Below are 27,731 nucleotides of genomic sequence, written 5' to 3'. Positions count from 1 at the left end.
AGACCCATGTCTGGTGCCTACCTGGATACCTATATGAAGAGCTTTTGAGGTTGTAGGTGTCTAAGGATGGTGGAACATGGGTGAAGGGAGCTGGCTGGCCTACACGTGAAACCCCAATGATTAGGTGCTGGAGTTCTGTCTTCTTATCCTGTATATCATTTCATAATAGAGGGTGTAATTATAACAGGGTTGATGGAGGTATCTCCTCCCTACTGGAAGACCAGGAGACCAGTCCAGCTGGCGGCAGGGATTCCCTCAAGGCTAGTTGCAGAACTGCCTTGTCTGGCTTGTAGTTACTACTGTGGCTTCTGTGGACTGAGGTCTGGTGCTTCTGCTCTGGTGTTTCCATCTCTGCTGTCTTCCACCATCACCGGCGCTGGTCTAGTTGGTCTTGGGCACGCTTTTGCTCTTCAGCTCGGCCAGTTTGCTGGTCACAAAGTTCCATTTGAAGGAGGGTGCATCCTCGTTAGCCCCGCCCAGAGAGGCGTATTTAGAGAAGCTGTTGCCACGCCCTCCTCCTTCTGCCTCATTCTCCATCCCTGCCTGACTACCGTCTTCTTGGCTCCGTCCATCAGCCTCTGGCTCCACCTCTCCCTCGCCACCTGCCTCCATCCCTGAGGCGGCTGCTGCCTCGGCCTGCTTCATGGAGGCTGCCTGGTGCCACTTGGTGGCAAAGTTATCCCAGAATCCTGTGCTGCGCTTGTTTGGCCGTGGTGGCTCCTCGGGTTTCACTGCCAGCGGACTGCAGAGATAACGAAACACCAACAGCACCAAATCAGTCTACACCCATCCTCCACTTTATTACAAACCCCTACCTTGTGCTTCCACTCTCTGGCCACTTGATTAGAAACACCTACCTTGTGCTTTTACTCATTGGCCACTTTATTAGAAACACCTACCTTGTGCTTTTACTCATTGGCCACTTTATTAGAAACACCTACCTTGTGCTTCCGCTCACTGGCCACTTTATTAGAAACACCTACTTTGTGCTTTTACTCATTGGCCACTTTATTAGAAACACCTACCTTGTGCTTCCGCTCATTGGCCACTTTATTAGAAACACCTACCTTGTGCTTTCACTCATTGGTCACTTTATTAGAAACACCTACCTTGTGCTTTCACTCATTGGTCACTTTATTAGAAACACCTATCTTGTGCTTCCACTCTCTGGCCACTTTGACTTTATTAGAAACTGGCCACTTTATTAGAAACCCCTACATCATAAGTCCACTCTATAGGGGTAGCGATTATGAAAAACTACAGCATGGCAACAAACTTCATCAACACATGAGCTACAGACTCTGCACACATGCAAGGTGGAGCTTGAGAAGGTGGATGAGGGAGTTTCTAATAAAGTGGCCAGTTGCTGGTTATTATAATAATACAAGTGGTAAGATGTCAAAGATCTTTTCTGGTCACTCACTGGTCTGCTACAGGCTGGGTGTCCGACTCTGCCTCCAGAAGCTGGTGCTCATCGTCCTTGTTAAAGAGAGCGGTCACACTTTTCCACCCTTTAGCCCCAACTCCCTGCACCTGAAAGAGTGACCACACCACAAACCCACGGTTCAAGGAGCCAGGTTTACAATACAGGGGTCTGCTGAACACTGCTGGGTTTGCCATGTGCGTCTATATGTGGAGCTGTGCAGCAGTGGAACCGGCTTCTCTGATGTGATGGATGGATGGTGCTCACTAATACTCTAATCACTGAATGCAATGTGACAAAAGTATTGGGACACCTGCTCATTCATGGTTTCCTCTGAAATCAAGAGGATTAAAAAGAGTGTATCCTGCTTTTGTTGGAGTAACTGTCTCTACTGTCCAGAAAAGAAGGCTTTCTACTAGATTTAGTAGATTTAGCTGGAGCACTGCTGTGAGGATTTGATTGCACTCGGTGACAAGGGCATTAGTGAGGTCAGGATGTTGGATGATCACCACCCCAACTCATCCCAAAAGTATTGGCTGGGGCTCCATCCATCATTCCAGAGAGCACAGTTCTACCACTGCTCCACAGCTCAATGCTGCTGGTGGGGGGCTTTATACCCCCTTAACCCACACCTGGCATTAGGCAGCATGGTGCCAATAGGTTCATGTTTATCTATCCAGAGATGAGGGAGTCCTATTCTATTGGCAGTACTTTACTTGTGGCATTGATTTGCCATATAAATGACATTTCCCAAGTGAGGTAAGCTAATGTTGTAGCTAGGCTTTGTAGTATTAGGTTGGTGGGGTTCGGGTGTCCTGGCGGTGGGTGGGGGTTGTGTGTCCAGTCTTACTCTTTTAGCCAACTGAGTTACAGAACTTGGCCCTTCGTCCGGCTGGACTGGCGTCATCTCTTCTGCCGCCTCACACACCTGAAACAACAGACACAGTAACAGCAATGATTCATGGATTCGAGGAGAGAAGGACCTGTATTGCAGTAGATCAGACTTTGGAGCCTCCCCTGCTCCACATACACCTGATTCACATATACGTACTGTCCTGTACTGGTGGACCTCCTATGCTGGTCACCAAGCTTCCATGTGTCTAGTCATGAACTAGTCATGAGACTGTAAATGTCTCCATCTAGTGGTTCCACTACACTCCTAGACCCTTCTGAATGTAATGATGGTCTGGAATTTCTCATTAAATTTCTCATTAAAACAGACAGTTCTACCCTATACCCTACAAAGGTCAAATTATAAACAAGCAGTGTGTGACACACTTGGACATAAGACTATGCTTTATGGCCTGGAGACCACTGAGTGTGTCTATACTGCAGTTCTGCAAAGCAATACTGATAATTTCATATTCGTAGACTGAAGTAAATTTCAATTAAACACAATAAAAGTGGCAATTTTACTGAAAATCCTTCAGTAAAGAATCATTTACAATAACTAACTAGCTTTGGCTTCATATATATATATATATATATATATATATATATATATATATATATATATATATATATATATATATATATCAGTTCAATAGTTCAATAACAGGCCATTTCATCTCATATATACAAACTTTTAAACAATAATGACTAGTTTTACCTTATAAACATGTAATCTATACCTACAAACAAGTAATTTGACTTCATCTATAGAATTTATAACTAAAAAAGGATGACATTTACCTGTTGCACATAATTCTAAACTACAAATGACTCATTTTATCTTATATACACTCAAGTTTTAAAGCATAAATGACTTATTATAATCCATATACACAATTTTAAACTACAACTAGTAATTTTACTAGATATGAATGACTAATTTTGCTTAATTTGCACAGAATTCTAGAAAACTATAAACGACTAATTTTACCTCATACACACAAGTTAAAAATACACTGACTAAAGTGACTTTATATACAGGCAATATTAAACAGTGAAGGCTATTTTTACTTCATTTACACATAATTCTAAACTATAAACGACTAATTTTACCTCATATATACAAGTTCAAACTACAATGACTAATTTTACTATAAATATCTACAATTTTAAACAAAAAAATGACTAATTTTATCTTATATACACACCGATTATGAACTATGAATGACTAATTATACTCCATATACACACAATTTTAAACTACAACGACTGATTTTAATTCTTCAACACAATTTTAAAATATGAATGATACATTTTATCTTATTGACAATTTACAGACTACAGTGACTAAAGTACATTGGCTAAATCTCTGGAATTTACACACTACAGAACTACAGCGTAGTTGCATAGTGTTTACTGAGTGTTTCTCAATATAAACAATTAATCATTGTCAATTTTCATTGCTTTGCATTACTTTGATCACTTTGATAATAAACCTATTAATTACTAAATAATAAAACTGCTAATTCCACCAAATATTCAAAAGTAAAAAAACGTCAACAGTCACATAATATACACATAATATACATAACATAATATATATATATATATATATATATATATATATATATATATATATATATATATATAGGCAATTGTAAAATTTGAATGACTAATTTTACTTCATTTACACATAATTCTACTATAATTAATTATATAAACAATTCATTTTACCTCATATACGTAAGTTTAACATACATGACATACATAACATTACTAATTATACTCCATATACACACTACAATGACTAATTTTACTTCACAATTTTTAAATATGAATGACACATTTTATCTTATACACAATTTCAAACTACAGTGACTAATTTGACGTCATATACACAGAATTTTAAACTACAAACAATTATTTCACTTCATAGTCATGCAATTCTAAAATACTAATGACTAAGTTCACTTCATACAAATAATTATAAACAACTATTCATTTTTACCTCGTTTGCACACATGTTTAAACCACAAATAACTGTGGTAATAAATGTTACTTTATATACAAGCAATTTAAACTATAAACAACTAACTAAACGTCATATACACAACTAAGAAAGGACATGTTCTACCTGTAATACACAATTTGAAGCTACAAATTACAAATTTTTATCTCAGATACACACATTGTAAACTATAAATGACAAATAAATGACTCCATATACACATCATTTTAAACTAAAATGAGTTATTTTTCTTCTTATATACAATTTTCAGCTATAAATGACTACAATTTACAAACTGCAATTTACAATTTTACATTTACACAATAGTATTTACAATTCTAGACTAGTTTCACCTCATAGAAGTGAAGTTTTAAACTAGAGACATGCACGCCAACAGTCCTGCTGGTGTGGGTTTCCTCTTTTTCAGGAATGAACACAAAGGTGACTTTAGCGCTATAGCTTCCTACATTGCCTGCTGGAGCTGGCCTTATGCTGCGTTTACATGTTGCCATTGACAAAAACACCATTGCATGAATCACTGAGAATATTTCCATAAACATAAAGCAGTGTTAATAATCTTAAGACCTCTTGACACCTCTTGAGACCGCTTGAGACCCTGCATCCAATTTTATTTTTAACTTTGACCCTTTGACCTCATATGAGGACATATATACTTATATTTATACTTGTTAGGTCCTACTAATCCCAAATAGGAGAAATTAAAAATGCAGGCTCAGGCTCTCAGGATGTTCATTCTTGCATTTCATGGAATATGAACGCATGTGTTCAGTGCCCGTGTCTCCGAACATAGGATCCAGTAAGGGTCTATACATGGCTCCACAGTTTCTCACTCTCTTACTGTAACTACTGTGTATAATTATATAAGTGTTATGCAGTAGTTCCCAAATAATTCATACTAGTCAATGAATAATTCACAGTAATTATTGACTAATATGTCTTAAGATGAACAGCTGGATACTCAAGCTGCATGTTAAGGGGTTAGACATTATAATAACAAAATGATCCCTCATTACAGATGGAAATGAAAGCAGCCGGCACATTATTCCCTCATTCACTGTGTATTTCAACAGCTTATGGAAACTGTTCTCGGTGTCTGCAGACATGGCAGGACAAAGCAGGACGGCTATAGTGTCCAGGCAGTATGAACACACACCCCAGGCTTTACTGTTCGAATCATCCCTGCTAAATCTCTGGAATGGCATCCAGGATCCTGTTGGGGATCGAGTTTCCACAGGGCTTGGAGAACTAGGTCACTGTTCTCTATACGCTGCAACACATACCTGCAGCATTCTGACTGAGCCGGAAGCTCAGGATAGGCTGCATTTATCACCTGATCCCTCTCCAATGGACAGTTGAACAGTTTGTGTATGTATAGTGTGCAGAACGAATGCTGAATACAAATAGTTATGTGCATTATATGTTATATGATATTATATTATATGATATTATAATAATATATTATATGTAAACATAAGCTTACATATAATTATATTATTTGTATTATATATATAGTTATATATATGTAAACATACATACTAATAATATATGTAATTATATATATATATATCATTACATATATTGTTAGTAAGTAACCTCAAAAAAAACAAACAAACAAACAAAAAAAAATATATATATATATAGTCCATTTTCATTTAATCATGATTTTTTATATCACTGATATTAAATCTATTAATTACTAAATAACAATAATGCAATTTTAGGGCTATTTTCAACAAATATTCACATTTTCTATGTGTCATAATTTAATGGTTAACATGTAAACAGTCATATAATATAAATAACTACATACATATTTATATAGTTATATATATATATATATGTTTTTTTTGAAAATATACTTATATATAATTACATACATAATTAACCCCAATGTGCATCCACACATCAGTTCTTCACAAAATAAAATAAAAAAAATATTGTCCATTTTCATTGCTTTGCATCACTTTACTATTAAATCAGTTCATTACTAAATAATAAGACTGCAATTTTAAGGCTTCTTCCAACAGATATTCAGATTTTCTGCATAGTTCAGTATCAGAAACCCTCCATTCTAGATTTGTTCACAGTGGTGGAGAATGGAAGCACAGAACATTATTGGTTATGAATATGCTAACTGGTGTCTGAGACATTCTTTGATGACGGTTTAAAGAAAGTTTTGGCCTAAAATATATATTTAAAAATCTATTCATGGTGGAGGGATACGTATATGGCACTGTGTGGAAAAATGGTTCCCAAAGAATTTTTTTTTTGGGGGGGGGGGGATTTGCCAGTATTTTACCCTCAGGAACATTTCCTATAACACTCAGAAGATTCTCTGCAGCTTCACTGGTGGGTTTGGATAGTTCATACAATGGATACTTTTGTGCTGGTTCCATTCACCACCACTGTAAAGACATCAGACTGGACAGGTTTCTCTAGAACCGAGCGTTTCACACCAAGGCCAGTCTGAATGGCTTTGTTTGCATCTCGGCGGCTAATTTATGAAGAATTGTTTAAAAATGGGCGGAGTTCCACTTTAAGGCCTTAAATACACTGTACACTAGAGGTTAATAAAGGCTTTCAGCAGGCGGCGAAGGGGTGGTGTATGCAATATTCACAGAAAGCTCTGTGCAAATGTGCCCCACTGTTCTTATTACACTATGACCTAAATTACAGTGCAAACCTAATATGCATTTTAATTATTATGCAGATGTCCTGTTTGAGCAGGTCACTGAGACCTGGACTCTTGGACCTGGACCTGACTGAGGGCTTTGTGTCACAACTGGAGTGTGTTAGTCTGACCTTTAAGAGAAAATTGCATTGTGGCTTGTCCAAAAGGGCGCGTTACTGATTAGGCCTCTGATTAAGCGTTTACAGGTCTGCAGCACGTCCACATTTAAAAGGGCTGCATAGAAGCCATGTGCACTATATGGACACCGGCTCATTCACTGTTCCTTCTGAAATCCAGGGTGTTAAAAGAGCTGATCCTGCTTTTGCTGGAGTAACTGTCTCTACTGTCCAAAGAAGAAGAAGAGCTTTCTACAAGATTTTGGAGCAGCATTGCTGTGAGGATTTGATTGTATCGACGACAAGAGCGTTAGTTAGTGAGGTCAGGATGTTGGATGATGATCACCAGCCCTCCTCATGATCCCCAACTCATCCCAAAAGTACCGGCTGAAGCACCACCATCCATCATTCCAGAGAACACAGCAGTTCTCCCACTGCTCCACAGCAGCTCAATGTCGGGGGACTTTAGGGTCACCATGTTTATCTGCCCAGAGAATCCTATTCTATTGGCAGTGCCCCACCTCATCATCCACAACTGCCTAGCTTAGTATCCCAAAAGTACTGGATGGAGCTCCACCATCCATCATTCCAGAGAACACAGTTCTTCCACTGCTCCGCAGCTCAAAGTCGGGGGGCTTTATACCCCTCTAGCCCACGCCTGGCATTAAGAACAGGGCCAACAGGTTGCTGCTTATCTGCTCCAGAGTAGGTAAAAACCTTCTCACGTTACAAAAAGATGTAACTGTAAAGTCATTTTGGAGCATTTCTATTGGTCCATTCATCTAGAAATGTAAATTTGACATAAAATTAGGAACACCTGTGTCTGATTCACATTATGTCCAGAAGGACATATGCATTTATGGGGATGGACAGGTCTGGCAGATGGAGATTAGGTTTAATAGACTTAATAAGCTTACCTCTTCAGCAGGGTCTTCCTCAGCATCAGGATTAAGGGTTTTCATGACCTTGCTCTTGTACGCTTTAAACAGCGGATTCATGACGGCTCCTTCTCAAGGCCTAGAAGAGTGAAAAATGAGGAAAGAAAGAAAGTCCTGCCAGACAAAAAAAAAAGCCCCCTCAAGCCACCATCAATAGGATCCCGCTTAATTATGGGGGTTTTAGAGGTCCTCAGAAGCACCTATGGTCCATCTGCAGAAAGCTCCACGCATCACTAAAGCTGAATCTGGGCAAACAGTGGTCAGGAATGGTCAGAAAAGTCCACCTGCAGCTTAGAGGTCCTTCATGGTCAGGTATTTGTTGGGGAAATGCCGGCTTGCTTGCGGAAGCCCTGCTAACTGGTGTGAACAGGAGAACGAACGACAGAAACAGTTACAGGGCTGATGGCGTACACACACACACACACACACATACGCACACACACACTCTCTGTCATGGTTCAGGACCTCAGCATCGGTTACCTGGAAACAGGTGTGGGTTACCTCATGAATATTTAAGTGGCTGCTTTTGAGAGAGGAGCTGCCATTGTTGGTTGGATGCAGAAGAGCGACTCATGCAACTCAAACCTGAGCTGTGTTTCAGTGAAGATCTCTGTGGACACTCGCATCTGACCTTTAAGGTCAAGCCGACCACATTATTGGGAGCCTTTGCTTATATACGCTATCTGTCCAAATATTTGTGGACACCCCCTCTAATGAATGCATTCAGATAGCTGATACATACAGCCAGTGTAGTCTCTATAGAGCAGCACTGCCAATAGAATAGGATTCTCTGGGCAGATAAACATGGTGACCCTAATGCCAGGCGTGGGCTAGAGGGGTATAAAGCCCCCCCGACATTGAGCTGCTGTGGAGCAGTGGGAGAACTGCTGTGTTCTCTGGAATGATGGATGGTGGAGCTCCATCCAGCACTTTTGGGATGAGTTGGGGGTGATGAGGTGGGGTGGTGATCATCATCCAACATCCTGACCTCACTAACTCCTGCTCTTGTTGCTGAATGCAATCAAATCCTCACAGCAATGCTCCTCCAGAATCTATTAGAAAGCTCTTCTTCTTCCATGGACAGTAGAGACAGTTACTCCAACAAAAGCAGGATTGACTCTTTTAATACCCTTGATTTCAGAAGAAACAGTGAATGAGCCGGTGTCCCAATACTTTTGTCCATACAGAGTACACTATTTACTGTCTGTTAAAAAAATCCAGCTTTTGCTAGTATCTGGTTTAAGATGGTCTAAGCTGGTCCGTGGTGGTCCGTGATGTTTTCTTTGACTTTAATGGTTTAGCTGGTCTACCAGAATGACCAACATTGGTCAAACTGGTCTACTACCTTTGTATGGTACTGGTGTGCGGCCTTGGTCATGCCTGTCAACCACATTTGTTTGCAGTCCAAGCTGGTTGACCAGCCTGACCAAGGTGGTTGACCTGTATGATCAGCATGGCCAAGCTGGTCAACAGCCTTGGTCGTGCTGGTCAACCAGCTTGGACTGTTTAAGCTCCAGCATCAAGGACCAGGTTAGACCTGGTCTAGAACCAGCTCCAGTTTGTTGGTTTAGCAACAACCAGACCAGGCTAGTCCAAGCAGGTTGACTGGCATGACCGAGCTTCTCAACCAGCTTGATCAGTCTGGACATCCAGATCAACCACCTCGCATTGGTCATGCTGGTCTGACACTAGCCTGGGCAGGTCATGGTTGTTCACACACACTGGTAGACCAGCTAAACCATCAAACTGGAGCAGTGGAGGAGCTGTGTTCTCTGGAATGATGGATGTTTGGTGCTCCATCCAGTACTTTTGGGATGGGTTAGGATGAGTTGTGGATGATGAGGTGTTGGTTCTTCTGGTTTCAGAAGAATCAGTGAATGAGCAGGTGTCCAAATACTTTTGTCCCTCAGAAACACTGACGAGGAGGAGAAGCACTGCTTCAGTAATGGACTAATGGGCCAGAGGGAATGAAGTTGACTCTCAACTGGGATCGCTTCTGTCCGTCGTCATAAGTGCGGTATGGCGTCAAACAAAGACTCGCGGCCAATTAGCTGCGAATGTTTGTGATGAAATATCAGCCAACACATCGGCTTCCTGCAGCTCGTTTCGGAGCCACCTGATCTGGAATAGACAGTCCTCTGAAGATGGAAACAGGCGTCATTAAAAATGTAGAACCCTGAAGGTTTCGTTTACCTGTACGGGGTTTATGGTAACTACACTGATAAGCATGTTCCCTTGATTACCTTGTATATACTCTGTTGCCTATGGCTGGATAGTGACTGGTAATGACTGCTGCTCTGCTGCTAGCTGACGATTCACGTCCATTCATGCTCATTGGCTATTTTAGTCTTTTATAATTACCATTTTGCTAATTTCATTCACCCCGCCCCCTTAACTCTAATGTAGGCCTGTATGGAACTCCATCACTATTTCCTCACCCTTAAAACTGCATAACGTCCTCATTACTAGCAGCTTCCTAGCAGCGTCCAATAATAAGTCATAGTAGTTGCTTACTTAATTGTGAGGCTAAGGATGAATAATTCAACAGTAAGTCTAAGGGTTAATGAAGGCGGCCTCTCAGAGACCTTTTTAACCCCGCAGCTTTGTAAACACGCTGTTAGGATGTAAGTGTTGGAAAAGGCCCGGTTTGGAGGGACTGAGCGAACAACCTCGGGACACACTGACCAGTCATGCGTCCCTCTCTGATAGCAGGTAGTCGTGATGTGGAGCTTCAGGTTTCGTCCTGGTTTGAACACCACCTGCATTATTCAGAAGGCCCTGGCACGGCTATTCAGTCTTAGGGAATCTGACCCCGCTGCATATGTACGAAATCCATCAGTTACAACCCTCAATCCCACAGATTAGAGTCTATATGCTGTGGGAGACTGCATGGAGGATTTCCACCAATCAGAGCGCAGCTCCACCTGCATATTTTGCTGGTTTTCTAATCATTGTCAGTGTGAGAATTGAGAAGACCCTGCCCCTGCTCCTGGAAAGGCCCTCGACATACACCACTGGGCCACAGATATGTCTACCATCATTAAAAACAGTAATAATCCTAATCAGATTATCTGCAGGACTGAGGAAGATGCTGAGTTCACTAGGGTTGGCAGCCACTTATAAGGTCAGTGGCACTGGTGGTCATGGGGCAGTGGTGACTACAGGGGCATTGATGGTTATGGGACAGTGGTGGTGATGGGGGCAGTGGTGGCTATAGTTTCACTGGTGGTTATAGGGGCAGTGGTGGCTATAGGGCAGTGGTGGTTATAGGGGCAGTGGTGGTTATAGGGGCAGTGGTGGCTATGGGGCAGTGGTGGTTATAGGGGCAGTGGTGGCTATGGGGCAGTGGTGGTTATAGGGGCAGTGGTGGTTATAGGGGCAGTGGTGGCTATGGGGCAGTGGTGGTTATAGGGGCAGTGGTGGCTATAGGGGCAGTGGTGGTTATAGGGGCAGTGGTGGCTATGGGGCAGTGGTGGTTATGGGGCAGTGGTGGTTATAAAGACAGTGGTGGTTATAGGGGCAGTGGTAGCTATGGGGCAGTGGTGGTTATGGGGCAGTGGTGGTTATAAAGACAGTGGTGGTTATAGGGGCAGTGGTGGTTATAGGGGCAGTGGTGGCTATAGGGCAGTGGTGGTTATAGGGGCAGTGGTGGCTATAGGGGCAGTGGTGGTTATAGGGGCAGTGGTGGTTATAGGGGCAGTGGTGGCTATAGGCCAGTGGTGGTTATAGGGGCAGTGGTGGCTATAGGGGCAGTGGTGGTTATAGGGGCAGTGGTGGTTATAGGGTCAGTGGTGGTTACAATGTCAATGGTGGTTATAGGGGCAGTGGTGGTTATAGGGACACTGGTGGTTATAGGGGCAGTGGTGGTTATAGGGGCAGTGGGGGTTATAGGGGCAGTGGTAGCTATGGGGCAGTGGTGGTTATAGGGGCAGTGGTGGTTATAGGGGCAGTGGTGGTTACAATGTCAATGGTGGTTATGGGGCAGTGGTGGTTATAGGGCTGTGATGGTTATAAAGACAGTGGTGGTTATAGGGGCAGTAGTGGTTATAGGGGCAGTGGTGGCTATGGGGCAGTGGTGGTTATAGGGGCAGTGGTGGCTATAGGGGCAGTGGTGGTTATAGGGTCAGTGGTGGTTACAATGTCAATGGTGGTTATGGGGCAGTGGTGGTTATAGGGGCAGTGGTGGTTATAGGGGCAGTGGTGGTTACAATGTCAATGGTGGTTATGGGGCAGTGGTGGTTATAAAGACAGTGGTGGTTATAGGGGCAGTGGTGGTTATAGGGGCAGTGGTGGCTATGGGGCAGTGGTGGTTATAGGGGCAGTGGTGGCTATAGGGGCAGTGGTGGTTATAGGGGCAGTGGTTGTTACAATGTCAATGGTGGTTATGGGGCAGTGGTGGTTATAGGGGCAGTGGTGGTTATAGGGGCAGTGGTGGTTATAGGGGCAGTGGTTGTTACAATGTCAATGGTGGTTATGGGGCAGTGGTGGTTATAGGGGCAGTGGTGGTTATAGGGGCAGTGGTGGTTACAATGTCAATGGTGGTTATGGGGCAGTGGTGGTTATAGGGGCAGTGGTGGTTCAAGTCAAGTCAAGTCAAGTGGGTTTATTGTCATTTCAACTACATACAGAGTACACAGTGAAACGAAACAACGTTCCTCCCGGACCATGGTGCAACATAGACAGTGCATACAAGACACAAGTGCAACACAAACAAACAAGTGCGGACAGACAACACAGTACAGACAGAGGATAATAAATAGGGGCAGTGGTGGTTACAATGTCAATGGTGGTTATGGGGCAGTGGTGGTTATGGGGCAGTGGTGGTTATAAAGACAGTGGTGGTTATAGGGGCAGTGGTGGCTATGGGGCAGTGGGGGTTATAGGGGCAGTGGTAGCTATGGGGCAGTGGTGGTTATAGGGGCAGTGGTGGTTATAGGGACACTGGTGGTTATAGGGGCAGTGGTGGTTACAATGTCAATGGTGGTTATGGGGCAGTGGTGGTTATAGGGGCAGTGGTGGTTATAGGGGCAGTGGTGGTTATAGGGACACTGGTGGTTATGGAGGCAGTGGTGGTTTTAGGGGCATCAGTGATTATTGGGGAAGTGATGGTTACTGGGGCAGTGGTGGCTATAGTGGCAGTGGTGGCTATAGGGGCAGTGGTGGTTATAGGGGCATCAGTGATTATTGGGGAAGTGATGGTTACTGGGGTAGAGGTGGTTATAATGTCAATAGTGGTTATGGGGCAGTGGTGGTTATGGGGTACTGGTGGCTATGGGGCCGTGGTGGTTACAGGAAAAGTGGTGGCTATGGGGCATTGATGGTTATGGAGTGTTGGTGATTATGGGGCATTATAGAAGTGGTGGTTATAGAAGAAGTGGTATTTATGGGGCAGTGGTGGCTATAGTGGCAGCTCAGTGTTTAGAGCCTTGGGTTACTAGTGACAAGGTTGTGGGTTCGATACCTGGGTTTCACTAAGCTGACACTGTTAGTCTTTTGAGCCTCTTACCTGCTTAACCCTTCCTGCTCTCCGGGCACTGCAGCGAAAGGCAGCCCAACACTCCCAGTCCATCGGTGTCCAACACAAATGGTGACTGTAGTCGTCTCGTCTTTCTCTATATAATTATTCTCTCTTCCCACCACCAGATGGCACTGCCTATCCACTTTTCTACTGGTTCCAATTGTATATCTTCTTATTCTGCCAGTTTCTTGTTTTTCCTGCTCTAACACACTCTTAAATAATCCCACTGACGCATAATCCATTAATGAACCTTAATTAGACTTAATTAGACTTGCATCTGTGAGATTGGATGTGTGAGACTGGTGCTGTAGTTGTTATAGCTCAGAGGGTTGCTCCACAGCTCAATGCTGGGGGGCTTTATGCCCCTCTAGCCTACGCCTGGCATTAGGCAGCATGGTGCCAATAGGTTTGTGTTCATCTGCTCCAGAGAGTCCTAATCTATTGGCAGTACTTCTCTACAGGAACTAGACAAGCTGTGTGTATGTGTGTGTGCATTTGCACATTAGTGTCAGCGATAGGAGCAACTTAAACTTAAAGTTAAAAGCTGAATGCACTCATTAGAAGGGGTGTCCACAAACATTTGGACATGTAGTGTATAAACAAGGACAGAAGTGCATTGCTACATGAGTAAGGCTTTCCAATAATATGCTCCAGTCCGCTGTCCAGGCCTCCAGAACCACAATATAGGTCACAGACAACACCCAAGGCCTCACTGTGTATTTCTGGGCCAGGCATCACCACTAGATGGCAGTAGAGACGCTGGTGTAAAGTGGCACGTGCAGCCCTGTGCATGATGGTATGGGAACAAAATGTACAGAACATGGTGTTCCAGCTTCTCCAGAGGCCACTCCCCCTCCTCCGAGAACACATGTCTGATATGTGCATGTGTGTGTATGTGTGTGTGTATGCATACAGGTATGTGTGTGTGTGTGTGTTCTTCAGATGAGTGTGCTCCTGAAGGCACTCTGTTGCAGTGGCCGCTTCACAGTGTGTTTGCAAAGTCCCCTTCTATGTGTATTCCACTGGACACTACTCTGGACTTTCCACCTTTATATATTTCATTACTACGTTTATATGTTTTCTTTATTATATCGGCCATTTATACAGTTCAGATTACACAGCCTTCATTCATATACGTACTCTTGCTTTAAACATTCTTCAGTATTCTCTATTTATATGTTCATATTTGTATCTCTATAAATACATCCTTTATATGTATATAGGCTGTTGAATTTTCGTGGCTGTTGTATAACATGTAAACTACGTGAGGGGGGGTTTGAAACACAGGAGATGTTTATGGTTCAGTAGGTCACCTCTGGCTGGTGGGGAAGGCTGGGGTGTAGGCAGGAGGCCATTATAGCTTGTAAACAAGTTCAGCAACAGAAAGACAGAAGGACATCAATGGCTATGTGCTCAAAGAGGCTCCCGAGGGTTAGGACTCGCCCCACCATATGATCGTTCTGGACTGAGGGATTCCTGACCATGAAGCACTGTGGCATTGCTGGGATTCAACCTGCCGATGTCCAGTTTTCGAGAAGATCAGAACTGAAAAATGACTTTAGAGGTTTTTGACTAAACCGAGTTGAGTAAACTCAAGAAACGACGAGTAATCAGTTTTGAATCCTGGGTTATGCAGCCTGCCATTAGCAGCCGGAGCCTGAGTGAGCACAACTGGCTCGTCCTGCTGTGTCATCCCATGTTAGCGCCAGGCTCAGCACCTCAGTACATGCGTTTCTAGTGACTCTGATGGATAGACGTATATATCTATATATACATGCATGGCGAATCTCTGACAGCACACAGTGTTCCTCTCTCAAAATAGCCATACAGCAAATACAGTAGCCCAGAATCCCAACCCTGACCCCTTAGCCATCAGCGTCTCCATTTCACAAACAGAGGAGGACTGATCCGGATCACGGTCCTGTGCTGAGGCATTCAATATTAGGGTGACGAGACATGTTCTCTATTTGGGATCAGATCAGTGTCACAGTGTCAGGCTAGATTCACTGAAAGTACACTAAAAGTACCAGAAGTATCACTGGTTTGAATTCTGGGTTATGCTGCTTGCCATCAGCAGCTGGAGCCTGAGTGAGCACAACTGGCTGTGCCCTCTTGGGGTGGGTGGATGGCTTGCCCTCTCTCCTCACATCACTTCAGTGTAATGCCGGCTGGCATGGCTGTCTGCTAGTCGGGTACCGTCTAGCAGACGTACGGGTGGGTTGGTTTGGTTGCCTGGTGACATTACATCGGCGGCAGCTTTAAAGAAAAGGCAGTGGCAGGTAATGTCCACCGTCAGCCACCTCCAACGAACACCAACAGCCATCTCCAGCACCCGGGGAACAGAGAGAGGGTGAAGGGCCTTGCTCAAGGGCTCAACAGTGGCAGCTTGCCGAGCCCAGGGTATCGAACCCACAACCCTCTCATCAATAGCCTGGAGCTCTAACTGCTGAGCCACCACTACCCCAATAAGAAACCGCTCCCATACCGGGAGCCGAACCCGGGCCGCCTGGGTGAAAACCAGGTATTCTAACCGCTAGACCATACAGGATATGGGCTAAGATTCCTCAGGGATGCTGCCAGAAGCTGGTGTCTAGCTGTGCATCTCGTTGGTAGCCGAAGGGTGCTCCAATAAGTACTAAAGACTAAATCATGAAGGGTTTGGTAATTCTGAGAAATTGCTTATTCTATTAGTTGTGTTGAGATATTTAAATTGGTCTTGTTTGATTGGTTTATTGCAGTGGGGGTGAATCCTTCCCCTCACACCTGTGAATATCTATAGTGTTGCAACTTGATCAGCCATGAACCATCAGTTCCATCTCGCGCCGTCTTCCCTCAATGCATAGTCCGAGCCAAAACCCCTGCCGTCCTTCACACTTCATGACCTACGCTTCACTAGAATCCAAGTTAGGGTTCGATGATCACCCATAAATCTTCAGCCCCACTCTCTCATCACTCTGACCTTCTCTCTGAATGAAACCGATGCCCCTCATCCTGCGGTGTTAGCCCATGTTAGCACCAGGCTCTGCACCTCAGCACCTCAGTACATGCGTTTCTAATGACTCTGGATGCTGGATAGACGTATATATATATATCTATATATACATACAAAGTGGATCTCTGACAGCACACAGTGTTCCTCTCTCAAAATAGCCATGCAGCAAATGCAGTAGCCTATAATCCCAACCCCTCATGCCTTTGATACAGAGGAGGGCTGATGCATATATGAATATGTATATATTTTTGTACAGCAGCACAACACACGCTTGACCACAGCCTAAAAAAGTGGAACTGGGGCCCCGGGTGGTCTGTGCCCTCTTCGGGTGGGTAGATGGCTTGCCCTCTCTCCTCACATCACTTCAGTCTGATGCCGGCTGGCATGGCTGTCTGCAAGCCGGTTGCCTGGTGACATTACATCGGCGGCAGCTTTAAAGAAAAGGTGGTGACTGGTCATGTGGCACGAGTACCAACGACCGGGTTGGGTAAACCCAAGAATATCAGCGAACTGGTAGCCACTGCCCATGAGGAATGGTACCAGCGGACTAAGGCCATGCTAGCCATCGGCAGCATGGTCCCGAGAGACCCAACATCGCACTAGTGCGGCGGTAGCCGCCACTGACATCTGCTAGCCGGTGCGTCAGAGCCGGGTATACAGCGCTTACTCCCAGGCACCTGGTTGGTTGCCTGGTGACGTTGCATCAACGTCAGACACACCGGGAGGTTCACCCGGTTCATTAACACAGCTGCATAATTGTAGACCCACAATCACTGCCATGGTCCTACAACTTTGGCGTGCTTGAAGCCCCATGACCACAACATCCTTACCATCCTAGGCCTGAGGGCCCACAGTGTCCCCTTTTTTAAACACCCTAGTGTTGGTTCCGCTCCTGGACATCTGTGTGTAGCTCACCCCTCTTCCTTTAAAGCCTCAGTGTTTGAATTCCCACCAGAAAGAAAAGACCCCTAACCCCTAATCCTTAACCCCTAAGCCTAGTCTAGCACACTTCAGTTCCTGTGCTGATGGATGCTGGGTGGACTGGGAGGTAAATTCGCTCGTCTGCGTGAGTCACTGTGTTACTGTGCTTTTACATGAGCCTGGCTTTAGATACTCTTTGACTGACTCTGACTGAGTGCCACTGAGGCTGTGGATTTAAGAGGGTGAGGGGTATTCAGCACACTCCCATTCAGCCCACACTCAACCAGCTCCACTCAGAGGAAGAAAGACCCTGAGGAGAAAGGCGCTGAGAGACATGTACACATTCACAAATTCCAGCGTCCAGACACAGAATGTTCTTTGTCCTTCAGCGTCAGGGAGGCTACCCTAATTAAGACCATACTTTAGACATGGGCGTAAACACAGCCTGCCGTCTCATGTGACAAATACATATACAAAGATCTGAAAACTTTCGCTTACGGCTTCACACGAGTTACACAAGATAAACGGCAAAGACTTCACCAAATTCACCTTCACTGTGTACCGTGTCTCAGCGTCTCAACGTCTCAACACTAACAGCTGTATTGAAGTAAAAGCACAGTGAAGTAATTTGTCAGTATTCTTAATTTTTTATCTGTGGTCGATGCAGTAAACAGGGGTTCAAGATTGCCCCTTGATCAGACTTTCTCATGTGTAAATATCACGATCATAACATTTGCTCATTTATTTATAAATGTTTTAATTGTATACGTTAGGTGTGTAGTTTTGAGTAATATATTTTTTATTTGTTTGTCAAATATTTTCCTTTTTCTCACAATTTCTCAATTTGGCACTAGCACTCATGTCTCCTGTGATACGTATAAAACCATATAAAGCAATCTTGGAAATTATGTAACAATAGAGCTACTTAAGATTAAGTAACAATGGATCTACTTATACTTAGGCAACAATGGATTTACCTAACATTATGTAACAATGGATCTACTTAAATAATGTAACAATAGATCTACTTAAGATAATGTAACAATGGATATATTTAAAGATGATGTAACAATGGATCTACTTCATATTAGGCAACAATGGATTTACCTAACATGATGTAACAATGGATCTACTTAAACAATGTAACAATAGATCTACTTAAGATGATGTAACAATGGATATATTTAAAGATGATGTAACAGTGGATCTACTTAACATGATGTAACAATGGATCTACTTATAATTAGGCAACAATGGATCTACCTAACATGATGTAGCAATGGATCTACGTAAATAGTGTAACAATAGATCTACTTCAGATGATGTAACAATGGATCTATTTAAAGATGATGTAACAATGGATCTACCTAACATGATGTAACAATGGATCTACCTAAAAATGTAACTATAGATCTACTTGAGATGATGTAACAATGGATATATTTAAAAATTATGTAACAGTGGATCTACTAAAAATATGCAACAATGGATCTACTTAAAATTAAGTAACAATGGATTTACTAAAAATGATGTAACACTAGATCTACCTAACATGATGTAACAATGGATGACAGAAGGGGTGTCCGCAAACATTTGGGCATATAGTGTGTGTAGAATCAAAAGGCTTCCGCTATCGTTAGAGGCCCCTTTTCAGTTGTATACAGTATTTTACCCGTCTGAAGTGCTTGTAGAGGTCTGTAGGTGAACGTTTACATGCAGTTGTATAGTCGGACGTCCTTACTCCCTACAGTGACCTTCACCACAGTGACCTTTACCACAGTCACCATTACACTCAAGCTTGCAGGAATTACAGTTTCAGTTCGTTTCAGCAGTATTTTCTCTGAACCGCTGGAGAACGTATGGGCAGCCTCATGCATGCTTGTATACACACACAAACACGCGCACACACACACACACACGCATACAAACTCTCACTACAGCTTTGGCCTTTCTCCACAAGCTTACACACCTTTTCCAAGAATGTTCCGCTGGCAGTGTCACTTTTGGCAAACATGGTAAACCCCTCTGGCTCTGCCACGGCCTGACCACATTTAAGTGTTATACAATAACACTTTATTGGCATTACACACACACACACACACACACACTTTCTTACACAATCTCACCCTTACATACGCATGTGTGCTCACAACTAATTGTTTTTGTGACTTTTGATGGTCTCCTGCACAGATAATCTGCCTTACATTGGATATAACAGCAGTCACCCAGATATAACCAGAAATAACACATGATTAACATGACAATACATGACAACAACCCCCCCCCCCCTCCCCCAACATACCTCCTCTCGCTTCGATCCATAAATCCCCATTGCAGGGGTCAGGCTGATATCTATAAACATGGCTGCATTTAGTCTGGAGTGACAGGTCTTGTCACTCAGGCCAGCGGTGAGATGTTTAATGTGTATTCTGATCTGAGGGACTTCAGCCAGGTTGAGTAACACCACTGCATGATTTGAGCTGAGAGCCAACCTACTGACAGAAAGCACACCACCACGCCACGCCGCGCTTTCTCTGAAAGATTAGTCACAACAACATTAAAGGTCAAGCTAACCCAAGCAAACCCACAACACTTATAGGTATTGGTGGAAATACCCAAATGTAAAGGCCGAAAAGCCTCTAATACCAGAGGCTGAGTATCCGACTGACTACTGGTTCATCAGAAAATCATCGGACAAAGTAAAAGAAATGGAAAGTCCCTTAAAATCACTTGTAAAAACCAGCACTTGTCATTTTATACACACTAATCTCAGCTAATCCACATCGTGGTGTTACGTTATCTAGTCATACTCAAAAACCACCTAGCATCACTAATTAGTACGCCATCAGGACGCCCCATTAGCCCCATTAAAGCCACATTGATCCTCATAGCTCCAATGCAAAACTAAGGACTCAACCTTCAGACCACAGACGTGTCCTGGCCGATCAATCAGAGCTAAGATTTTTTCTCAAACCCTTCGTAAAGACGAGTAAACAGCCCAACTTCCATTCAAACCACTACGGTGTAGGCTGCCTTTAAGGCATTAACTCCATTCAAAAGTCTGAGTAAACAGCAGGACGACCCATAAACACAGCACTTCCTCCTTCTGAGCTTTTCTTCTTTTTATGTAATCACTTTCGGACCCTTCACCTCAGCTGGGGGTAGAGATATCTGATTTCTGTAGGTCAAAGGCCACAGCCCTAGGCCCCATCATGGTCATGTGGTATGCAGGGACCTCCCTCACATCCTATAGAGAAGCACATTACTGGAATGTCTCACCAGATCGTCTTTAGCAACAACGTCCAGGACAGTTACATAACCGCGCCTGTAAGGATAGTCTATGTTATTTATATGTGACGTAAAGACCCGAACAGTGTGTCTTTAAGGTCGAACTAGCCTGAGTCCTTACGTTAAAGTCTCTATAGATTCACCAACCAAACCTAGTGTTGCTCTCGATTCCAAAAGACTGTTTAGAAATGGATCAATATGAAAAGAGCCAATCAGTTTAATCAATCAATTTTTTTATAAGTACAGGCTACACATCAACTGTTCATTCTTTCTTTTCTATACTGTGTATATATATAGAATCCCAGAATATATATATATATATATATATATATATATATATATATATATATATATATATATATATGTATATTCTGGGATGAATTATGATGATTAATCACAAACTAAAATGCTAGCTAGCACGTCATTGAATGTGTGTGCCTAATGGTGTGCCTAATAAACTGTCCAGAGGATTCCAGTTTTTTTTCTTATAATATCTCAGTGTAGTTTAGAGAACTTTAGCCTCGAACACGACGAAGCTCGGACTCGGAAGAAGCTTTAATAGAGAAAAAGCTTCACAGACTTTTTCAGAGATAAATGGACGATCAGTCATTGGTCTGGATTAAGCTAAGAGCTAAGAGAGGCGCTGCTGTGTGTGTGTGTGTGTGTGTGTGTAAGATAATAACTGTTAGTTATGAGATTTAATCCATATTTCAATGTAAATAAAGTCTAAAAATAAAGTAAATAAAGTGGTTGGTGTGGCGCAACAGATAACACCACTACCTGCCAGTGTGCTACCTCACCACGTGGGAGGCTGGGGTTCGATTCTTAATTCTCTGGGTGACCAAGCTGCGCTACACCAATAAGAGTCCTTGGGCAAGACTCCTAACACTACACTGACCCTCCTCTGTAATACGAGGAACCTTGTAAGTCGCTCTGGATAAGAGCGTCTGCTAAATGCCATAAATGTAAATGTAAATGTCTAATCTACCCTTTGAGGTCAACAGTAGCGACCCTGTGTTTACAGCGCTAGCGTTAATGCGTCACTAGGCCCTGTGAAGAGAAAGACCTATGACCTATATGGTAAAATGATTAATTCATATATATATATATATATATATATATATATATATATATATATATATATATATATATCTTTGTGTTTCTATGATAGATATGTGTGCTCTGATTGATTCTGTGGAAAATAAAGGCCTACCAGATGGTCCAAGCCAACCCCAGTACCCCCGCCCATGACATTCCTAGCCATGGTGTCCCCAGTGTCCTCTTTTCTGAAAACCCAAATATAGTCATGCTACTGAAGTTTGGCCTGCTGCTGTGCAGTGTATATAGCTGGAAGCGTTTACTCCATTTATACACTGCATGGCTAAATCCTCACACAGTGGAGGTGGAGGTGTGTGGAGGTGTTCAGTAATCTCTAATAGATGCTTTATGGCTGTATTTAGCTATGCTAACATGCTACAGTTCATGTTTATAGACAGCAGTGAGTCACACAGTCAAGTTTGCTGACCAATCCTGCGCAAAACCTTGGCTGTGCATTTCCTCAATCAACAGGATTCAGAGGTGTTCAGAGTATGGTAGTGAGGTAGTGAGGGCTAAGCCCACCCTGAGGAAACTCTGCAGAGAGTTAGCCTTGTTGCATGACCCCTCCTTTGGCCATTGCCGCTGTTGCTAACTGGTTCAGACTGGCTGAGGAGCTGTTACTCAGCAGGTTTCCCTGCATGCCTGGAGTCCCTTCCCTTCATCGTCGGCAACTCTTTACCCCCCTTCCCACGCATAGATAAACACACTGCACAGTCCTACACACTCCGCACACACACAAGCCGCCTATGTGGTACAGTGTGTGCCATACCACGGCTCAACGTGAACCCGTGTGTCAGTTCAATATAGAAACCTGCATGCTAGCATACGTGCAGACGACGTGCTATGCAGGGACCCCCCCCACACACATAACCTATAGACTAGCACATTACTCAAATGTCTTGCCAGCTCTTCTTTAGCAGTAAAACCCAGTACAGTTACATAACCACACCAGTAAAAAAAGAAACCAGTGTGTCGATCAATATAGAAACATAGAGGCTAGTCTGGAAGCTGTGCAGGCAATAGGTGGACCAGTAACAGCAGACTATGATGAGTGCTTATAACATGACTATAGTGACTAAAGTGGTAAAGGAAATGACAATGGTACAGTCATGTCAAAACCTTAGTCTTAGAAATGGTAACTTCAAAGAGAGAGTAAAAGGAGAAGCTGCTTCGCCATCAGCAGTCGGAGCCTGGGGGAGCACAGTTGGCCAGGCTCTCTCCTGGTGTGTATGAAGGGGATGTTGCGCTAGGGTAGCCAACCATCCCGTAAAATACAGAATCGTCCTTTATGTGGTACTTCAATGTTGCGTCCCTTATTGAACCAATTTTGTATTTCCATAAATATCCAATAATTTTAAATTGGGCATGGTTTATTCTTTAAAAATTAAAAAATAAATTCTATGGAAACTATTTGGCTGCACAGTGCCATAAACATATCCCTGCACCATGAAAGATTTTCAATAGATATTTTAGGCCAAAACTTTCTCAGAACTGCCATAAAAGTTATGTTGAACATCAAATAAGCCATCAAAGCTAGTCTGGTATCTAGTACTGTTTCACCCCTTTGCCCCCTTTATAGACATTATAAGCCTTGTTTTTAAACCACCAGCTCTCTATGGGCCTTTCAGTGTCTCCTATAATGCTGAAGACCTCATTATGTCCCTCGGCCTCACAGGAAAAGCACAGAGCCAGCATTGTTCCCACAAATAACCAGCACATGCTCCTGCTACTAGAGAACACTTCTGAGCTACCACTCACCACCTGCATTACTTCACGGAGTGCGGTTAGTCCAAAACTGCAGCAAGTCGAAGGAAGCTCATACACTGTGTTGCCATTTTAATGGAAACACCTGCGTATGCCACTGTTTAAAAGCATCGATCAGCCCAAACATTACTATTGCATTACTGCTAATGTTAAATACGTAGGTCTCTCTTGTGCCACCACGACAGAGCCTACCAATCATGGCATGGACTCCACAAGACCTCACAAGACCTCTGAAGGTGTCATGCTGTGGTATGTGGTGCCAAGACGTTAGCGTTAGCAGCAGATCCTGTAAGTCCTGTAAGTTGTGAGGTGGGGCCTCCATGAGCATCAGTGGGCTTTAGGTGGGCCCATGTCTTTCCATGGAGCAGTTTTGGTAGGTATTGACCACTGCACACTGGGCCTGCAAGGCCTGCATGATGTTCTGGAGATGTTCTGATCCAGTCGTCTAGAACATCACAGTTTGGTTCTGGTCAAAGTGTCTCAGATTCTGACGCTTGCCCATTTTTTTTTTTTTTTGCTCCAGTTGATAATGTGAGAGATATTTGGAGCAGGGGTGCCCAAACTTTTGCCTGCTACTCAGCCAACAATATTACTCAACACTAACACAACCTGCGCATCAACAGTCGAGCTACGAGAGGGGGGTTTCTGATAAAGTGGCCGCCATCATGTGTATACTTGCTCATTGTGTGTGATGGTCTAAATACAGACAACATGACAAAGCACAGATTCCTCATCAGTACCCGTTAACGGTCAGCTTCCTGGACCACTAAATGGACCACTTATCCCATGGGTGTAAATCTCTGCTGGCCCGGCTCCTCACAGCACTGCGCGTGGTTAGTTAGTAGCGGTCACTTTTGGCACATTGTCCGGCTCTAACACACTCTGGCTCTGTGTCCGAAATTCCAGGCCTATATGTTTTCACCTAAAGCATTCAGAGGTCTTGCAGCAGCTGTCCGGTCCCATGTGCTGCCCTAAATAAGTCAGCGGTCACACATCAATCACTACGGGATGGAAGGGAAGCGTTTGGGTTGCCGTTTCATCTCGGACACCTTTCAAGCCTACTATCTAATAATGTCAGTGATTAGCGGGCCTGCTTTTAGCCGCTGCCTCCAGGGACAGGCTTATTTTTAGTCTTGGGTTAAACTGAGGCGTTACTAGGGCTTCATATTAATGCAATTATGCTCCGTAGGGTCTTTTATGACTGTAGATACAGTTCACGGCCCATGATCGTTCCACTCTATGAACATCTCATGCAGGGCTGGTACAAGCCTGTATAGGGCCCTAAGTAGATTTTCAATTGGGGCCCCATATACCACCACCAGCACTAGACACTTAATCATTTCATAGGCTGTGTGTGTAACATACCCACTATCATTAGCATTATCTGTAATTAGCTAAGATCATACTGGTGTCATTCTGGCTATTGTTTTTGAGTCTTACAGTGGAAGCAAACTCTAATTTTATTTAATTAAATTACTTTTCACTTTCTTTTATCCAGAGCGACTTCACTGTTTACTCAGCTAGTCTGAATAGACTACAAATTCAGAGTTAGACTCTACTAAACACAAGTCAACATGGAGACCATAGTACTCTTCTCTTCGCCTGAGTACTCTCAGAAGAGGAGGGTCTTCAGACTGGGTTTGAAGACAGCAAGCGTTGGACTCTGCTGTTCGGACACCCAGGGGAAGTTCGTTCCACCACTTTGGTGCAGGACAGCCTGGACTCTTGTTGACAAGTTAACCAGTTTAATTTCTTTCTATTCTTACAATAAGCAGTTGTCAGGAAAAACAAAATTAATTAATTAATTAAATAAATAAATAAATACTTAAATAATGGCACAAAATGAACAGAGAACATCAACAACATTAAAAAAAAAGCAGTTGTTGACTATGTACAAAGATAAAAATATGACCCCTAAAATAAACCACTGATGTTCAGACATTTTCCTGAGCAAAGGACTCTGCCCCTACTTTATCCAAACCACTTCAATATTTGACCAAACATCCTGCCTCTGCCTTAGCCCTCTCTGACACAACATTCAGAATCTTTTTTGGAGACATTTTTGACATCATTTTAATTTTCTTAGAGCGATTTTTGCGGAGAGAGAGATACTCTGATATCTCGTAATACTCTGAAGCGCTCAGGCCTTTATCGACCACCCAAGCGGTGCGTATATCTGCATTTGCCCAACAGCGGCAGCAGCAGCCAACAGCAGAAATTGATTAACCTATTATTTGTGTGCCAGCTATGAAAGTAAATTAATATTATTTGTTTTTATTTGATTTTATTTGTGTAATATCATTTTGTTTTATTATTAAATGTCATTTTTATAAATATATATTTTTTTATCATGACATCTTGGTGCAATTGGGGGCCGCCTGGTGGTGCTGGTGCCCTAAGCGGCCACGTAATTCAAGTATCGATCAATAGAAATGGTGCAGAATTACAAAACCCTGTCACAGTCATATACGCCCCGGGTCAAACAGCACGTTATTCTCAACTCCTGCAGATTTTAACAAGCTATTAATATTAATTTACTGAATTTAACATATTTGGAAACTATAGAGCATAAGAAATGCTCTATCTTTACCTCTTTAACCGGTAGGAGGCATAATTGAAGGTTTTCACCCAATTAAGTTCTAAGACGATTAATGTAATTAATCGTCTTGTCTGGTATGAGGAGGTCATGTAGGTTATATGACTTGGTCCAGGTCACTTGGTTGAGCTGTATTACACATTGGCCATTAATTCACCACAATCTAACATCTTAACAAATACGTCGTTGTCAAGAAAGTAGAGGATAGTGTATCTTCGGGAGGGCGTTGTGAGAACCGACGTATAATAATTCTGGAAAACAGGTCGGGACGGTCGATCTTGCCTGCACTCATTTTCCTAAACTCATACGCTTGGCCTCGCATTCAAATGACTACTTCATGCTAATGCTAATGCTGCTAATAATGCTAGAGGTGGGGCTAAGCACATAAGGGCATGCTACTTGTGCCGTGCTAGCTTTCCTTTGTTTTAAGCCACATTAGCTTTTAGCACTCCTTTAAGACAATAGCTTCAGGGGATGATTCAGGTACAGGTGCAGCACGCACCCTTCCAGGTGACTGAACCCTCGTCATCCTCATTTGAGTTGAAAGCTGATGAGAAACTGAAGTGAAGACTTGTGAAAACATGTGCAAAACATCCGAACCCGTTTACCCCCTCTGCGCTCCAGGCTGTTGCTTGGTTCTTTCAATGGCTTTTTGAAACGGTTGCCAAGTTGGGGCATTATTTGACACATCTCTGAGGTCTATTAACAGCTTCAGGACAAAAATAAGCGCTTGGAAATAATGAATCTGCAACCGAGCAAGAAGGAAAGAGGAAGGGGTGGGGTTTAGAAACCCTGTTGGATAAGTCCCTGGTCTGTTTTGGGAAAAAAAGGCCCTGAACTGTCACATTCACATCCTTCATCTGGGCTTCAGCACACCCAACCATCATAAGCATAAGGCGCCGTAAAGTATTGTGTACACTTATGGGAAAAATTAAAGGATCCCTTCATAAATTTTGAACTTCATTGATTAATAATTAAAAACATGGTCTGGTCATTATCTCAGTCACAATTATACACAAACAATCAAGCCAATACCGCTCTAACAGTAGTACTGTCAATGCCTTTCATACAGTATATTGCATAAACATCCACAGTGCAGGCTAGAAAAAGTAAGTGATGACTTCCCCTAGAGCTAACAGGCAAACTTCTCTAAGAGCTAATTTTGCCCATTAACTCATATACAAGTCATGAACACAGTGATTCACTTACTTTTTCTAGCCTGCTCTGTGGATGTTTACTCAATTAGCTTAGTTAAAGACAAGAACAGCACAACTGTGGGATTGTGGATCACGATCAGACTACATTTTATTAGCGATCGACGAAAAAATGCAGTGAATTCTGAAGGGTTCACTTACTTTTTCCTGCAACTGTAAGTTGTCAACAGCGATAAGCAGAAAACCCTGTTGGATAAGTCCCGGGTTTGTTTTGGAGAAAAAAGGCCCTGAACACATCCTTCATCTGGGCTTCAGCACACCCAACCATCAAC

General features: G+C 43.1%; 1 protein-coding gene across 1 annotated transcript; it reads right to left on the bottom strand.

Annotated features, from left to right (window-relative positions):
* Positions 1-27,731, bottom strand: LOC140537308 (uncharacterized protein C1orf232). Its single transcript, XM_072659670.1, has 5 exons — positions 27,601-27,731; positions 8,048-8,147; positions 2,274-2,351; positions 1,424-1,533; positions 1-742 (listed from the first exon to the last, which is right to left on the bottom strand). The coding sequence occupies exons 2-5, from the start codon at positions 8,126-8,128 to the stop codon at positions 382-384; spliced, it is 630 nt and encodes a 209-aa protein (XP_072515771.1). The 5' UTR covers positions 8,129-8,147; positions 27,601-27,731; the 3' UTR covers positions 1-381.

Source organism: Salminus brasiliensis, chromosome 1, assembly GCF_030463535.1.
Source record: "Salminus brasiliensis chromosome 1, fSalBra1.hap2, whole genome shotgun sequence".
NCBI lineage: Eukaryota > Metazoa > Chordata > Actinopteri > Characiformes > Bryconidae > Salminus > Salminus brasiliensis.
Note: the sequence above shows the minus strand (reverse complement) of the source record. Positions and strands in the feature narration are given on the sequence as shown.

Coding starts and splice junctions, on each gene's coding strand:
- LOC140537308 (XM_072659670.1), bottom strand. CDS start 8,128: ATGAATCCGCTGTTTAAAGCGTACAAGAGCAAGGTCATGAAAACCCTT. Junction 2,352..8,047: donor AGGAAGACCCTGCTGAAGAG/GTAAGCTTATTA, acceptor CTGTTGTTTCAG/GTGTGTGAGGCGGCAGAAGA. Junction 743..1,423: donor ACCCAGCCTGTAGCAGACCA/GTGAGTGACCAG, acceptor TTATCTCTGCAG/TCCGCTGGCAGTGAAACCCG.